Source organism: Diceros bicornis, chromosome 4, assembly GCF_020826845.1.
Source record: "Diceros bicornis minor isolate mBicDic1 chromosome 4, mDicBic1.mat.cur, whole genome shotgun sequence".
Classification (NCBI taxonomy): Eukaryota; Metazoa; Chordata; class Mammalia; order Perissodactyla; family Rhinocerotidae; genus Diceros; species Diceros bicornis.
This window is the reverse complement of record NC_080743.1, coordinates 77,527,954-77,545,561: the sequence shown is the minus strand read 5'-3', so window position 1 is coordinate 77,545,561 and position 17,608 is coordinate 77,527,954. Positions and strand designations below refer to the sequence as shown.

Here is a 17,608-nt window from a genome sequence, read left to right as displayed (position 1 = left end):
GTGAATAATGGTGCAATGAACATAAGGGTGCATGTATGTTTACGCATTCGTGTTTTCGTGCTCTTTGGATAAATACCCAGCAGTGGAATAGCTGGATCTATAGTAGTTCTGTTCTTAATTTTTTGAGGAATCTCCATACTGTTTTCCATAATGGCTGCACCAGTTTGCACTCCCACCAGCAGTGTATGAGAGTTCCCTTCTCTCCACATCCTCTCCAACTCTTGTTATTTCCTGTCTTGTTAATTATAGCCATTCTGATGGGAGTGAGGTGATATCTCATTGTAGTTTTGATTTGCATTTCCCTGATAGTTAATGATATTGAACATCTTTCATGTGCCTGTTGGTATCTTCTTTGGAGAAATGTCTATTCAGGTCTTTTGCCCATTTTTAAATTGGGTTGTTAGTTTTTTTGTTGTTGAGATGTATGAGTTCTTTATATATTTTGGATATTAACTCCTTATCAGATATATGGTTTGCAAGTATCTTCTCCCAAGTACACATTTTTAAGTGTACACATTTTTAAGTATATGGTTCAGTGTTGTTAAGTGTAGTCACATTATTGTGTAACCAATCTCCAGAACTTTTTCATCTTGCAAAATCGAAACCCTCTGCTAATTCCACTTCCCATTTCCCCCTCCTGGAAACCACCATTCAATCTATGAAATTGAGCTAGTCTCCCTTCTTAGTTGTTTTCATCTTTGCTCTTACAAACAATGCTGCAGTATTTACTGCAAATATTATATTATATGCAAATAGCCTTGCATATGTGTCATTTTCACATAAATAAATATATTTATAAGATGAATTCCTAAAAGTGGAATTACTGAGTAAAAAGATGGTCACATTTCTTAATTTTGATATATATTGCCAAATTGACTTCCAAAACTATTGTACCCACTTTATACTCCCCCCCAGCAATGTGTGATATAGCAGCTGTTTAAATATGTTTCAGTAAAGTTAGCTTGTCAGCCAAACTGAACAGGGAACTTGGGAAAGGAAAGTTGTGAAGGAAAGTTGGTGTTGCTGCCTTTTTCAGGAGGCTGGGTTCTCCCAGTGTCCTACCTCTATTCCTTAAGGATTATTTGACATCTGTAATGTAGTTTCTATACCGCATTCATTTTAAAAGTTTTAAGTGAAAATTTTTTCCCATACAGTGTAAGCTATTTGAGTATTAGTAATACCATTAATCTGATAGAATGATTGGAATACCTCACTTTGCAAGTAGGTATCACAACTTAATGTATATCAGCCCAGCTGAAAATTTCCTTAATACAAAATTTTAAGATCTTTAAAATGAATGAATAGATGCCTTGCTTAAATGGGTTTTAATAGAAAGAAAAAGTTGGCAGAACCCTTTTCTCAAATGAGTGCTCGTGGAGAGCTCCACTGTGTTATGAGGAGCTCCACTGTATTGGGGTGACAGTGAAGGGTGATTGGAGAAGGAGGGGGACTGCGGGAGGTCAAGCAGGTGGACTCCAAGTCTCCCCGTCCCTATTTTATCCAGAACTCGTACACACAGGTGGCTTGACTTTACTTTTAGCGTTGAGTGAGATGAGTGAATACTAGTGTATTATCAGCCTCTGGTAATTCGTTTCAGACATTTGAGGAACCCTAGAAGCTTCTTTGTAGAATCCTGATGTTTGAAACTCATGCTAAATTTTACTTTTTCTGTGAAGTAAATTTACTATAAAAAGAGGCGTGACTACTTGGAGATACCACTATTTTCCTTACAGTGTACATATAGGTTTTGGTGCAATGACTTTTCATCTGGAGATTTTAAATAAATTTAACCTCTTTGTTAGTTTTCTTATTTTTAAAATGAAAATGCTTAAATACTTTTGTAATTTGTTTGCATATTTTATTATAAAGTAGAATTTGAAGGGCTCTGGGAAACCACCTCCCAATGATAATAGTTTGGAATTCATTCCCCCAGCCTTTTTTAACATATAAATTTTATTCCTTCTTTAAAAAGATGCATCATGATATATATACACTGTTTTGTGATTTGCTTTGTTTGCTTGATAACAGGTCCTTTTGGGTTAGTGTATAGAGATAACCTCCATTTTTTTAATGGATTTACAGTCTTCCATTGTATCATAATTTTCTTATCCATTCTCCTGTTGGTGAACATTTAAGTTGCCATAAATGTCCTTTATTCATATATCTTTGCGTATTTGGACAAATGTTTCTGTAGGATAACTTGTAAGAAGTAGAACTTCTAGATCAAATATAAAATCCATTTTATATTTTAATGGATATTTTGGGGGTCTATAAAATGTTATATCAGTGTCCTGATTTTTATAGGAAACAAACTTAGTTCTAAACTTACGGAAGTTTTAGCTAGGTGATATATCATCATTGATGTATATCAGTTTTTTAATATAAGGTTTCTAGTACTGTAAAAATCTTTAAAATGACAGCTTTTTTATTCTTACAGTGATGGAATGGGGAGAAGATATTAAAGCAATTTCAAAAGATGAAGCAGTAATGTTGGTGAATCATCAGGCAACAGGAGATGTGTGTACTCTGATGATGTGCCTCCAGGACAAAGGACTGGTAAGCCATGCTGAGGGCAGAGGTAGACAGCAGAAAGCGGAGGTTAACAAGGAATCAAGTCCAGGATCTTACTATGGTTTGGAACATAGACTTAGACTTTGATGTGTATACTTTTCCTGAAAATTTAGAAAATTTTAAAAAGAAAAAAATATATAATTCTAAGTCACTCCGGGAGAGGAATTTAGAGACTTAAAAAAAAAAATAAGTGGGATAATGGGAATTATATCTCTATAAAGCTGTTTTAAAAATAACTGATATGAAAGCAAAGTTAATATGGTTTAAATTGGGGACTGTCTTGAGGTGAAACGGTGGATTGCCAGTTTGAGAAATACAGACACAAAAAGCAGCATTGCTTAAGATACAGTAAAATTGGCTACCGAATTAGGTGGTCTTGGGGATCTTTAACCAAAAGAGAATAAGGTAAATATTATTTTGGATTTCATTTACAAAGCAAATTGAAAGGAAAGATATTAGCCTCATTTTATTCAGTGTTACTAAGGCTGTGTTTGAACTGTTGATTTTACATTGCTTATATTGATAACTATATCAGTAAACTGAGAGGGTTTAAAATAAATTATCTTCAGCATCTTATGAGAAGTTAAAGTGGTTATAGTCATAGAAAACTAAATAAATAGAAAATGTATAAATTTAATGGAGTTAATATTTGGCCTAATAGTAAAGAAACAAATCAATAGATTTTTATTAAGTACTTCATATTCATGGTCGATAACTCTTAAGTATAGAATACTATGCTGTAAGACTCTGTCCTACTCTGTGCTCTTAAAGGAGCTAACAGGCCCGTGGTAGGTGGAGAGAGGTATAGCAAACAATACTTAATTGCAAGGTGAGAAGTATTCAGTGGAGGGTGAGTTCACCATGTACTTGATGGATGTAGAAAACTTTGTAGAGGGAAGAGGACATGTAGACTTAGCTTTGAAAGGTGAGTAGAATTTACTTACAGTGGTGAAGCAAGGGCCTTCTTTCTTATGAAACAATCTTAGCCAAAACACCAAGGTGAGAATAAGCTTGGTGTATTTAGGTCCTAGAGATTTTGCCTCAGTAGGTCAGGGGTCAGAAATCGAGGCGAGAGTAAAGGAAAATATGTTTGATTATTGTGGAATCTGTTTTTCTTGTTTATCTGAAAAGCGAAGGCATAATCTTGCTGGAATGTGGAATAAAGTCAATCCTTTCTTATACTCAGAATCTTGAATTGTTAAAAGAGTATCACTATGTAGGTATATTTGTACTTATGGTAATATTTATTGCCTGTCCTCTAAGTTCATGATGTTAAAATTTTGTAAAAACTAGTTTATTTGGCTTTGTATCAAAGACAGCCCACAATTAACAAACATTTTTATTCTTACTGATATGATAATTATATTTATAGTGGTTGTTCTGAGGGCCTACAGTGTCCTTAATTGGGTTTTGAATCTCAAAGAATGATTAAAATGGTTAGTATAAGTAAGCCTAACTTTATTACTCTAACTCCAGTTTGGCGTAGATGATAACTGTATTAACCAGAATATTAGGTAATCTGAAATTCGCCAATCATATGGACAAAAGAAAGTTTGCTTTGTTTGTTTGCTTTTGTTAAGAAGATTTCGGTTAGTTTGTGTTAGGTTCATTTTTCTGTCCAGAGAAGTTTTGTTTTTATTTTCAGATTAGTTATAGTGAACATTTTTTATGATGATCTGATATTACTGAATAATTTGAAATCTTGAAGAATTTTTTATCTTCTTTCATAAAGGAGTAATTGAGTAATATAAAGCTGGAAGCATTATAATCTTTACCACTTGTCTAATAAGTAGAGAGCAGTATTAGTTTATATTTACAAGCAGGAATGTTTACTTGATTTATTGCATACTCCGTGGGTACATTCCAAGAAAGAAGGCTAATGCTAAATTGTGGGCCAGTTAAAAAATAGTAGTTTAGTGGTGATGTGAATATAACATAGTTTTTTGAATTCAAGAGACTTCTTGTAGCACCAATGAGTGTTTCTCAGTGGAGGCACTGTTGGCATTTTAGTAGGACAACACTATTGTTCTGAACTGTCCTGGGCATTGTTAGACGTTTTCCATACCTGGCTGCCACCCACTAAATGCTAGTACATCACGTCTAGTCATTGTTACCACCAAAATTGTCCTTACAGATTTCTAAACTAGAGAACCATTGACTTTACTGTCATTTCAGAAAGACATAAAAGAATGGAGTCATTCACGGAAGCCTCTCTAGATATTTTGATATGTAGAAAATCCGTGCTTCTGGATAAAGAATAATTGGTGTAGACCAATTTTGTCTCTTGGAAATACCTAACAAAATCCTGAGTGACGGGCCCCTGAATCATTGACAGAATTGCTTCAGGTGGCTTGTGTCTACTGACCCTCTTTTTTTTTTTTTTTGTGAGGAAGATCAGCCCTGAGCTAACATCCATGCTGATCCTCCTCTTTTTGCTGAGGACAACTGGCTCTGAGCTAACATCCATGCCAATCCTCCTCCTTTTTTTTTTCCCCCCCAAAGCCCCAGTAGATAGTTGTATGTCATAGTTGCACATCGTTCTAGTTGCTGTATGTGGGACGCGGCCTCAGCATGGCCAGACAAGTGGTGCGTCGGTGCGCGCCCGGGATCCAAACCCGGGCCGCCAGTAGCGGAGCTCGCGCACTTAACCACTAAGCCACGGGGCGGCCCACCTTTTTTGAGGAATATGAAACAAAGGATTAATTGTATTTTCTAAATGTGCTGGTACCTTTTTAATAAATATCTGTGAAGTGAAGAGCCTTGCCCTTTTATGGCAATTGATGATGAAACTAAGAATTTTTATTTCTGTCAAAAGAACTTTATTAGATATATAATAAACATTTATTGACTTGTAACATTTCCCCTAAAATGTTAGGACAGAATTATTCATATAAATCTCAGAAGATAGCTTGATTCTCTTACCGTATTTATTTGTTTTAGGTGACCTTTCTAACTGAAGGGGTAAATCCACCATAAATGTAAAATTAAACACAAAAGCTAGTGACTTGAGTGTTGGCGTTTTAAACCCAGAGACCAATAAATTGCAGCTGAACTTCATACTGTGTTTAAAGCTCAAATGTTTTATAGGTTGAATCCACTTGCTTTTTATTTTGTTCCTTGGGGCACTTTTCAACAAATTCCATTTCGTTCAAATCTCAATTTATTTAAACAAAGTAGTCACCGTTACAAAGCAACACAAGACTGAAAAATGAGATGTTGGTGATTATTTTGTTCTGTTTTAATTGACTTGGGGAATCAGTTCTTCACTGGGCATGTATGTTTATTTTTTAAAAGTGGTTTTCTATAGTAAAGCTGATGGAGGAGTTGTGTAACTGAACTATTTAGTGATAACTGAAGAATTAAGACAGAAGCTTTAATATTATATTATTTGTGGGCTTTTATAATGTTTTTGTAAAAGCAGCACCTGGGTGTCAATGCTTATTTTTTTCCTTATATGTAAATTCATATACTTTGGAGCTTAGAGATGTTTATATTTGTTATTCCCATAGGAACCAAAGTAGAGCTCTGTTGTGTTCTTGATTGAGATTGTAGCTTTCTCTTTATTTATTTAAGGCTTATAACAAGGAATGCTGTTTCCTCAACAGGGAAAAACAGTTAACCAATTCATTAATTAGATCCCTGTTTACAATTACTTTTAATTTTGAAATTTGCTTGAAATAAAGTCGTCTGCTCTTGATAAAAATATTAACTCTTATCAGCAATGGATAATATTTTTGTGTTTGAGAACTGAGGCGCTATAAACATTTTTATGCTGGCAAAGAGTATGGCCTTGCATAAACTAACAAATAGTCTTCATAACGTAATAGAATGTGTAAATCATTCTGTTAAAGGGATTTTTAAATGTTTCTTTATTTTGGACATTTTTATATTTTATATTTTTATAAATTTTTATATTTTATATAAAATATATTTTATTTTGTAACTTTTAATATTTTAACCATTAAGATAAAGTCACGGTTTATAAGCTTTAGTGCTTAATAATTAAATGTATAACCCACATTTGATAACTTTAGCCATTTTATTGTATTGTTTCAAAATAATTTTACAAGTTATATGAGAATTATCAGAGACTTTGTTTAGGGTAGAACAAATTTGAAATCATTAAGTCCAAATTTAAGAAATTAATTCAGCTTCATTTGTTACACAGTGATATATATAGCTGTAACTTAGGATTCCAAGGCTTGGAATCAAGACCTGTAATTTTTCATGTAGAGTCTATAACTGTGCTTTACTTGTAGAAATAACATTAGATTTAAGATATTTAGGTTAATTAGAAGTATGCTTGGAAGAGTGTATTTAAAACTTACAGACTTGGCTAAACTATTGTCAGGTTTCTTCTATCCAACATTTAATTATTTCTTGTTTTAAAATATTTTAGGTTGTTGCCCAAATGATGTGGTTGATGGATCATATTTTTAAGTACACAAACTTTGGAATTGTTTCTCTAATTCATGGGGACTTCTTTATAAGACAAGTAAGTAATGAGCATTTTTTCACGGTGATAGCCTGATAAAACTGATTCTTTATAGTAAAAAGAGGGATAACAAACCCAATTATAATAGGTAGAGCCAGTTCTAGTATCTCAGGGAGCTCTTCCTCTGAATCTTTATTCCTTAAAACTTTTATTTTAATCTGAATTTGAGTATGCATAAGCATTAAAATGCTGATAGTGTAAATATCCTAATCTCTACCGTCCTTCTCCCATCTAAACAGTACAATGTGTAGTAAACATTTATCAAGCACCTGCCATATTCTCAGCTCTTCTGCTGCTTAGCTGTGAGAATAGTAGATACTTTCCTCATAGGGTTGTGGGGATTAAATGAAGTCATCCATGGTAGGCACTCGGAACAGTGCCTGCTACCTTCTTCATCATTTTTATCATGGTTACTACTATCATCATCTATGTTTTCACTATTATTTTTATTTACAAATCACTGTTATATGATACAGAAGGTACCTAAATTAGCAGTAGGAAGATTATTAAATAAATAAGATTACCAGTAGGGAGATTATTAAATAAATACATAAGTAAATATTTTGGATATTCATAATAGGAAAAGTGAGTACGTAAATTTCTGTGAATCCAGAAACACTTTAGAGGAGAAGGTGATATTTGGCATAGATATTTGGTATAAATCTAAAGAATGAGTATGGGTTTGATAGAGGAAGGTGGATTGGGAATGGGTTCCAAGCACTAGGAATAGTTTAGTGTGGGAAAAAGAATCATACTCTCTTATCAAGTTGGCAGTACATTATAGTATTTCCCTGATATGCTACTAGTATCACACGCTTTATTTTCTCAAAAATGGATAATGAAGTATGATATGCAAGAGTTTTTATGTATGATAGTGGACACTTATCTGGTCTTTATATGTTTAGCAACTTCAACCTGGATTGTGCAGTACCTTGCACATAATAAGTACTTAATGAATAACTGGTGAGTCTAATTAAGCCTCTTCTAAGAACCACAAATTCAGAAAAAATCGAGAAGTGTGTAGAAAAACTTCTAAGCTGGGTCTGGCCTGGTGGAATAGTGGTTAAGTTTGCCTGCTCTGCTTGGGTGGCCCGGAGTTTGCAGGTTTGGATCCTGGGCGCGGATTTACACACTGCTCATCAGGCCATTCTGTGGCAGCATCCCACACACATAAAACAGAGGAAGATTGCCACAGATGTTAGCTCAGAGACAATTTTGCTTAAGCAAAAAGAGGAAGATTGGCAATAGATGTTAGCTTAGGGCCAATCTTCCTCACCAAAAAAATCACCAAAAAAACCAGCCTCTAATCTGTATGAAAATAGGTGTCACAAAACACATATACTTTATTCCGACAGTTTTATGTACAGAACGTACTTTTGTTTTTCACATGCTGTGCGATTATCTAGTTTGTTCTGGAAACACCCTTGGTTCTTCTGAGCAGAGAAAGGAATAGAAGCATGCACTGGAACCTCAGGAGGAAGTGGCAATGGGGACTGGCCACAAGACAGAGACAGAGTAAACAGTGATCAGAACAACTTCACAGAGAAGCTCCTAGCCTAGCAACATCTCAGAGTATGGCGGGAGGGAAAGACAGCAGAACCAGCGATTGAAGCTAAGCAGTCTAGGAATCCAGAGGAAAACTAGCTGAGCCCCTTACATCATGAGAGTCTAAGGAAATTATTGAATTTATAGTGTAGGATAACAATTGACCCTAATATGGTCCTCGGGTATCAAGAAGAGGCTAAATTATACTAAATTATCAATGTGCTTTGAGGAGATAAAAGTAGAAAATAATGTACTCCAAAACATTTTCATTTTTATTACAACATAAAGTTTTACCTACTTAAAGACTGTATTTCAAAATATCAGAGAGATGTTCAAATTCATTTCTAAAGAGCAACATTGTTTTCCCTGATAGTAATAAAAATCTTAACATCCGGGGGGAGGGGAAAGAAAAAAGTATTAACGTTAAAGAAAATCTCTTGAGACTTTGCTAGTAGACAGTTTTGACAAGATATTGCTACTGCACAAAAGCAGGGTTCTCTGCCTGGTGCACATAATCAAGCCAGTTAATTATGGGATCAGCCGTTGGGAAAAGAGATCAGCTTTATTCTGTGAGATCAATCTGCAGGGAGAAAAGGGGGCATGTCCCCTCAGATCTGTCCCCCCAATTCAGGATTTGGGGCAAAATTTAAGAGGTTAGAACAGGCTGGCACTGGTGGGACAAGTTTTGATTGGTGGGCTCCAAACATTTATGGTAAGATTTTAAACATTTATGATGAGGTTGTAAACTGTTATGATAGGGTTCCAAATGTTTTTGATGAGATAGGGAAGGAATTTTAACACCAGATCTTCCTGAATGAGGGACCCCTTGCTTCTGATACGAGTCCAACTTTCAAGGTCTGGTTGTATCCCAGTCCTTGGGTTCTGTGGGAAGGAGGATCTTTGGTTCCAAGGTCATTTCAGGTCAAGATTTCTTCTTTTTCACATGCCCTGGCCACATAACTTTGCAGATTTTCTGAAAGGCAGTTCTTAATTACTCTGTTGATAAGATGGGGTCAGTTGAACTGGTCCTTGAGGGCCTGCAGTTAGAATATTTCCAAGAATATTAAAAATATTTTACATGTAGTCTTGGGAACTTAATAAATAAATAATGCTTAATCATAATTCAGTTCAGTAAACTAGCTAAGAAAATGTCTTACTTGTTTTGCATTTGGACTAATTTAATCTAAAGACTGAAAGCATACAAATTATTTTGGGGAGCTTCTGTAATTGTGTTTACTGGAAGATTGTTAGCGAATTGATCGTACTGAAAGGAAGAACCTTTGTAATATTTAGTTGTGGGTTTGGGCCTTCCTGCAAATTTTTCTGGATTCCTCTTTTAGGTCTCCAAGTCATCCTCTTTCCTCTCTTTCCCTCACAACTAAGATCCAGTTCATTAGAATGTCCTATTAGCTTTACTTTCAAATTTTTCCCTAAGTGTATCCATTTCTCATTAATATACTATAGTCAAATCTCATCAAACTCCCTTGTCTTGATGACTGCAATAGTATCCTAACTTATCTCCAGGGTAGTTTTTTTTTGTCACTGGAACCAGCAGATTTTTTTTTTTTTTTTTGGTGAGGAAGATTAGCTAGCTCTGAGCTAATGTCTGTTGCCAATCCTCCTCTTTTTGCTGAGAAAGACTGGCCCTGGGCTAACATCCATGCCCATTTTCCTCTACTTTATGTAGGACACCTGCCACAGCATGGCTTGATAAGCGGTGCGTAGGTCTGCGCCTGGGATCCGAACCCACAAACTCCAGGCCAATGGAGCGGAACGCACCGATTTAACCACTGCACCACCGGGCCAGCCCCCCGATTTTTTTTTTTTAATGTAAATATATTGTTCAAAACCTTCCAGTGACTTACTACGCCACCGAAACCACTCACCAAGTGCAAGCCTCTTCTTACCTCTTCTCTTCCTATCTCTGCAGTTTCCTCTCCTACACTGTCTTCCTCATTCATAACACTTCACCCACGCTGGCCTTCTTTGAACAAGCCAAGCTTGTTCCCACCTCAGGGCCTTTGTCCTTTTTTTTTTTTTTTTTTTTGCTGAGTAAGATTGGCCTTGAGCTAACATCTGTTGCCAATCGTCCTGTTTTTGCTTGAGGAAGATTGTCACTGAGCTAATATGTGTGCCAGTCTTCCTCTATTTTGTATGTGGGACGCTGCCACAGCATGGCTTGATGAGCAGTGTGTAGGTCTGTGCCCAGGATCCAAACCTGCGAAGCCTGGGCCACCGAAGTGGAGTGTGCAAACTTAACCACTACGCCATCGGGCCGGCCCCCACAGCCTTTGTCCTTTGTATTCTCATCACCTAGAATCCTCTGCCTCTCATCTTCCTGTGGCTTGTTCCCTCATATTATCAGTTGTTTGCTCAAATTTCACCTCCTCGGAGTTGCTTTCCCTGACTTTGTTGACCGTCTCTATCCTCTTACTCTTTCTTCCTGATGCATATCACTGATTGAATTTACACTCCCTGTTTACTGTCTTCTCCACTAGACTGAGCTCCATGAGGGTCTCTCACTTACTTCTCTCTCCAGTGTGTAGGACAGTGCCTGGCAAATAGTAGGCACTCAGTAAATAGACACTGAATTGATGAGTGGATGAACTTTCAGGGGCAATTAGAACAATTTTTTTCTTCAGAAAGAAGGGTTTATTTATGCAAGTGCTAATAATTTCTTTTTACCACTATGGTCAAGAGGGGAAGTAAGTGGGGGAAAATCACTAATCTAGTCTATGACTGGGTTTTATTTTAGAAGCTGTTATTTCTATTTAATTTTATGGCATTTAATTTTGAATGTACCTATACTTATTATATGTGTGTCTACCTTCTAGGGAAAATCTCATCGTGACCAACAGCTTCTTTTTCTCAAGAAGCACCTGGAAAATAATTACAGGAGCAGAGATCGAAAATGGATTGTTTTGTTTCCAGAAGGGGGCTTCCTCAGGAAGAGGCGAGAAATGAGTCAGACGTTTGCCAAGAAAAATAACTTGCCGTTTCTTACACATGTCACTCTGCCAAGGGTTGGGGCAACAAAAATTATTTTGAGTGCGCTTGTAGCGCGACAGGAAAATGGAAGTCCAGCAGGAGGAGATATTAAAGAATTAGGTATAATGGTTTTTAGCATTTTTTTCCTGTGTTGGAATTAAAGGATTTTCTGGAGTTCCAGAAGATAACATTGTCATTCTTTTCTATATTTATAATTTTTGTCAAATAGAAATAATATCAGGGAAAAGATGAAAATATAATTTTTAAATGTTTCTATTTACAAAAGTAGTCCATGCTTACAATAATTTATTCAAATAATAGAGAAATGCATCAAGTCAAAGGTTTGTTTCCCTCCCCTCCCTGTCCTTACTCTTGGCCATTCCCATTGCTGCAGTAAACGTTTCTGTAAATATCTGTACATATTTGAAGAAGTATTTCTGTAGTATAGATTCGTAGAGGTGGAATTGATAGGTTAAAAGATATAGGGATAGAAGTGACTAATTTGAAAAACTAATCATAGATATGCAAATGAAAATAGTAATGATGTATATTTTTTTCATTTATCAAATTTAGAAAATGTTTTTTGTTTTAATACAGAGGATAAATTTAATACAGTTTGGCAGTATTTATTAAGAGCCTTAAAATGTTGATAAATGACTCAGTTATTCCATTGCAAATAATACTCGTCTAAAGGAAATAATCTGGAATACTGGCAAAGAAGGTTATCACAGTGTTATTTATAATAGCAAAAAATTGGAAATAGCAGAAAGGAAAACGGATAAGTAATTATCAGATATCCATACAACAGAATACAACACAGCCATTACAGATGATGTTTATGGAGAGTTTTTGTTGGCTTGGAAAAATGCATATCCTCTATAATGTTCATGGAATGGGAGGAACATAAAACTCCTATGAAAACGATATGAGCTCAAATATGTAAACAATAAGACAGTAGACAATGAGTGAAAGGAAAGATACCAAAATGTTAGCAGTGATGGCTTCTCTGAGTTATAACATTATGGATGATTTTTTCCCATTTCTTAATACTTTTCTGAAAATTTTTTTATAATGAGTTTGTGTTACTTTTATGGCCGGGAAAAAGTAAACCACACTCAAAGATGTAACTGTCTTGGAGATAGCCTGGTGAATTGTGGAGATTTGCAGAAGATATTTATGCCAACAGCATGAAGACTGTTCTGAACAAATTTATCTAAGGACACTGAAAGTTTGGTGATAAATTATAAACTAAAAAGCTGAAAGAAACTCACTAGTCCTGTTTCCTTAGTAGCATTTTGCTGTTGCTTTTAATATTCTTTAGATAAAATAAAAATAGAAATGATTGGCCCTCAGAAATATGTTTTTAAACAACAGTAAGGACCAGACATAGAAATAATGCCTGTGAGATTGCACTGAGTTTTTGTTTCATTTTTTTTTTTCCTAAGCAGCTGCTTGGCAGTTGGCTCTCTTGATCTTTCATGATCTATTAAAAAGACAAATTGAAAGAGTCTTTTAATAGAAAAGGCAAGTTCAGAATAGCTTTGCTGCTAGAGAGACATTGTGGCAATGTCAGCCAAGTCAAAGCTTGAAGGCAAAGGTCTTCCAGATAGGATTAGTTGCATTAATAAAGACTGCTGTTTTTAAATAGTTTACCCAGTCTGATTAACTTTAAAAGGATTAGTATTTTTTTGTTTGTTTATTGTATGATTTAATAGATATTAAACTGAACTCTGGTGATTTTCCCCCATCGTTTTATTATAAAAATTTTCAAGCGTACATAAAGGTCGAAAGGATGTTACAGTTGAGATCCATGAGCTGACCAACTAGATTCTATAATTAACCTTTTACTATCTTTGCATTGTCATCTCTCCATCCTTCTATCCGTCCATTAGTCTATCTTGGTTTTTGTTTTTTTATGTATCTTAAAGTAAGTTGCAGGCATCAGTATACTTTGCTCCTGAACATTTCAGCATGTACCTCACTGGTAGCTTGTTAAAATGTGTTTCTTTACATAAACTCTGTTCCTTTCTGCAATATGTTATTTAAAAATTAATTTTTTTTTACTTATTTCTTTTATGAGTATTTTTTCCCCTTCAGAATGTTGTCTAAAATTTTTTAAGAATTTAAGGCCAGTTTATAATTATTTGACATACAAAAGTAAAATAACATTGATTCCTAATGCATATTTAGACTTAGGTTTGAAAACAAATTTTATATTTTTAGGGATCTCTTAATAACTTCAAACAAAAAATAGACCATTACATGTTAAAGTCTGGCTGTCAGCATTCTCTGTGGGGATTCCCCTCTCAATTGTTGCTCAACTGTGTACTTCACTCTGGGAATAAAAACAGTGTGCAAAGGACCCAAGTAAACAGAACTTCCCCATTCCTTCTCACAACAGTAGTTACCTGTTGTACCTACTAAGGGCAGGCAGGTTTAATTGCTTTGTTTGTATGTAATTCTTGCTAATATGGGAGGAGATTTTCTGTTTTCTTTTGTTTTAATCAAGAGCAGCAACTGATGAACATGTGAGTCAATAAAATGCTTAATTTTATTTCCTTTATTCTAGTATTTATTAATGTCTCCCAAGTATCACAAATCTTGGAGTTTATATTATATTGTGTTATATTTCATGACTGGATTTGTTTTGTTTTGAGGTCTGTTTTTCAGTTTATGATTTCTGACTTTTTATAGGCCAGTTTTTATGAGTGATAAAATATAAATTACACCTTGATAGTGCATAACTGTACTGAATGATGCGTGTCCAGTAGATAATAGTGCTCTGTTATTTGTTAATTTGTTTGAGATTCATTCATTTGTAATATAATAGGAAATGCTTAATTTCTTCCTAAGTGCTTCATATAGAACAGTAATACCAAAGTTCATCTTGTTTTCTTAAAGCAAAAGTAATATCAATATGCTTTATACTCAAGTAACCTGTACTATGTTATCTGCTATTAATAATATAAAAATTGATCCAATTTTAAGTTGTTTTTTTCTTTGTTCTTAGAAAGCAAATCAAAAGGCCTCCAGTGGATAATAGATACAACCATAGCTTATCCCAAAGCTGAACCCATAGATATTCAAACCTGGATCCTTGGATACAGGAAACCAACGGTCACACATGTATATTACAGGTAAGAAGTCTATGTTAGTACTCAGCATATATCCAACATAAAGTACTATCTCAGGACAGTGTGAATGTTTTTATATTAAAACATTTAATGTAAGTATTTAATTAATAAACATTTAATTTAATAAACATTTAATTAAATAATATTAAATTTTTAATCAGTAGCGAAAATAATTGACTCAAAATCATTCTTATGCTGAATTTTTAATTTGAAAATATCATTTGAATAGTTATTTCACTGAGTGATAAAAATCTCTAAAAATGGCATTCAAGAGACACTATGATTTCTTGATTGCCTGACACTCTTGAGTAAAAGTAATTAACTTAAAGGGCAAACATCACAGATAAATATATACTCATTTGGGTTGAGCAGATTTGTATTAATAGAAATGGAATTTGTTTTTAAATCATTAAGTCATGTAAGATTTTCTAAATGATTAAATTGATAATTTAGCTGTGACTTACATTTTTAAATTTTTAATGTTTTAATATGCCTATGTCATTTGTGTAAACAACAGCAAAAACATTTATTGACTATTCTGTGCTAGCATCTTGCGATTTTTAAGTGTAGAATTCTTTTTTTAAAGAGTTTCGTGTAAATGTGTGTAGGTTTTTATATCAAAGCATGATGCTAATAAAGCCTGGATAGATTTGATCACTTTACAAGCCATTTATCTTTGCTCTATTTCCTGGTCAAAGATCTCAACTCATGGCAACTAAGTTACAAAGTCAGCAGTTGGTACCAAGGAAGATCACAATTGCCACAAAAGCCCTCAATTCAAGAAGAAAACTACTCAAATTACATACCCATTGATGGTAAATAGGTAGCATATTTTCATATGTGTAAATCATCAGAGTTTTAAATATAAGTACAGAGTTGGAATAATTTGAAACTTAAATTTTTAAACTTAAATGTTACAGTTGGGGTTTTTGGTGTGTGAGGGATAACTATAAAATTACAGTTGATTCTGCTATGTGACTTACATTGCCAATTATGAAGTTCATGTGTAAGGTAGGAAAGTAATTCTTGATGACTATTCTGACTCCATTCCATATATGTTGTCCATTTTAGTTAATTTATTGACCGCTGACTAAGACAAGGCAGTGTGCTAGGCCTGGAAGAATTTCTCCTATATCTAGCCTTCAGTAAGTTTTTTAATTGTAATATATAAATGAAGCTTAGTTTTAGTGTCCAAGCCAGGAATACATGGCTGTTGGATATATGTTTTGGATACATGTGGATTGTATCTGCATTGGATATATGAAGATCTTCGTAGCACAGCATACCCAGAAAGAACTGAGTCAAGGGAGAAAACATTAAATTATATAGGCATTCTATTATGGTAGACCTTGTTTTTCTTTTTTAACCAATAAATAGAAGAAATTTTAGTTTATAGATACTCAGAAAAAAATTAATGGACTCATAGAGGATCTTAGAAATCGAATAAATGTCCATTTTTAGCAAAATTATTTTAACGAGAGCAAGTGCAAGGCTCTTAAATTCACTCGAAGCAGACGTTCTTAACCCTGGGTCTCATGGATGGACGTCAGAGAGTTTTTTAACTGTATCTCTATGCAAAATTTTGTGTATGTTTGCAATTTTCTGCAGGAAAGTTTCATAGCTTTCACTCTATTCTTAAAATAGGTTAAGAATTTAAAAAAAGATTAAGGACCCTTGATTTAGAGATCAAAACCAAATAGTAGATAGAAAATGAGGAATGGTTAATGTGATACAGAAAAATACTTCTATTAATAAAATAGAAGCTTCTCAGAAATGTATTTCTTTATAGAAACTTTATTACCAGACATAGAAATAATAAAGAAAATTCTAATGTGTTAGATTAGCAGAGGTTAAATTGTGATATAGAATCATACCCTGAAATAATAATTAAAGTACAAATTATGCCTGATTATTTATTTGTACATACACACACACACATAACATACATACCCTAAGAGTCTTGGGACAGGTGAGGAGATATTTTCTTTTCTTCCCAAAAATTTAATAGAGATCATTGTCTAACCAATGTTAGGAAAAGGGAAGGACCTGTGTTCAGGTGGGGAAGGGAGGGCAGATGAAAGGGGCAAGAGAGGACAGAGGTGTTTCGGTGTTGGGGTCGTTTGGGGGATTTGCAAGAAGCTGGTGCGAGGGGGTGTGGGCCATGTCCTTAGCAGCTCCCAGGAATGTCTGTCAGCCGTAGGTTGACTAGATCTCCTCATGTATTGTTCTAGGCCATCAGAACACCCTGGGGATAGGGAAACAAAGATTGGTTTTTTATTTGGTTGATTTTCTTACCTCCCAGCTTTCTCAATTCCAAAATAATCTGTTTATTGCTTATCCTCGATTTTTCCTGGCAGGAATAACACCATTGAAATTAAAATATATTTAAACAAATATGGTACTCCTTACCCATTTTGGGGTTTTTTTTGCTGTTCTCAGAAAGATTGGTTTTTATTCAGACTCTCTAGTTGTTTGGTTATATTTTAAAAATGTTGAACGAGGATGAGATGTTTCTAATTAAAATAACAGATTTAAAATACAAGATTAGAAATCATATATACACAAATGTGAATAATATAAATAACTGGGGATAGATCTCTTCCTCTTTTAATGGGGAGAGGTTGGCAAGAAAAACTAAATAGCATTGACTGCTTACAGTGGGGAATGAATGCCCAGAGAGATAGGAAAAGGTGGTCTGGAAACTGTAAAGTTCACTGAAAAATAGTAGTTTTGCTTAATGTTGGCTTGCTTATCTTCACCTATAGGCAGATTTTAAAAACTATTCATGAATGTGTTTTTTTCGCCTGCAGTTAAGCATAATTTATCCAGAACATTACTGTTAAGCCATATGGTGCAAGCCAATTTTGCTTCACAT

The 17,608-nt window shown here is 34.5% G+C and overlaps 2 protein-coding genes across 4 annotated transcripts in view; both read left to right on the top strand.

Moving 5' to 3' along the window:
- LPGAT1 (lysophosphatidylglycerol acyltransferase 1) overlaps positions 1-17,608 on the top strand; it is a 321,343-nt gene that overhangs the window by 30,474 nt on the left and 273,261 nt on the right. For all 3 annotated transcript variants that reach the window (XR_009219851.1, XM_058539801.1, XM_058539800.1), the window contains 4 exons: positions 2,438-2,556; positions 6,971-7,066; positions 11,446-11,719; positions 14,610-14,736. Coding sequence is in view for 2 of the 3 variants with exons in the window: in XM_058539801.1 (XP_058395784.1) it covers positions 2,438-2,556; positions 6,971-7,066; positions 11,446-11,719; positions 14,610-14,736 (616 nt within the window). In the remaining variant the exon portion in view is untranslated. The remainder of the gene's footprint in view (positions 1-2,437; positions 2,557-6,970; positions 7,067-11,445; positions 11,720-14,609; positions 14,737-17,608) is intronic.
- The window catches only part of INTS7 (integrator complex subunit 7), a 340,989-nt gene that overhangs the window by 203,916 nt on the left and 119,465 nt on the right, over positions 1-17,608 (top strand). The gene's annotated exons all lie outside the window — the stretch shown is intronic.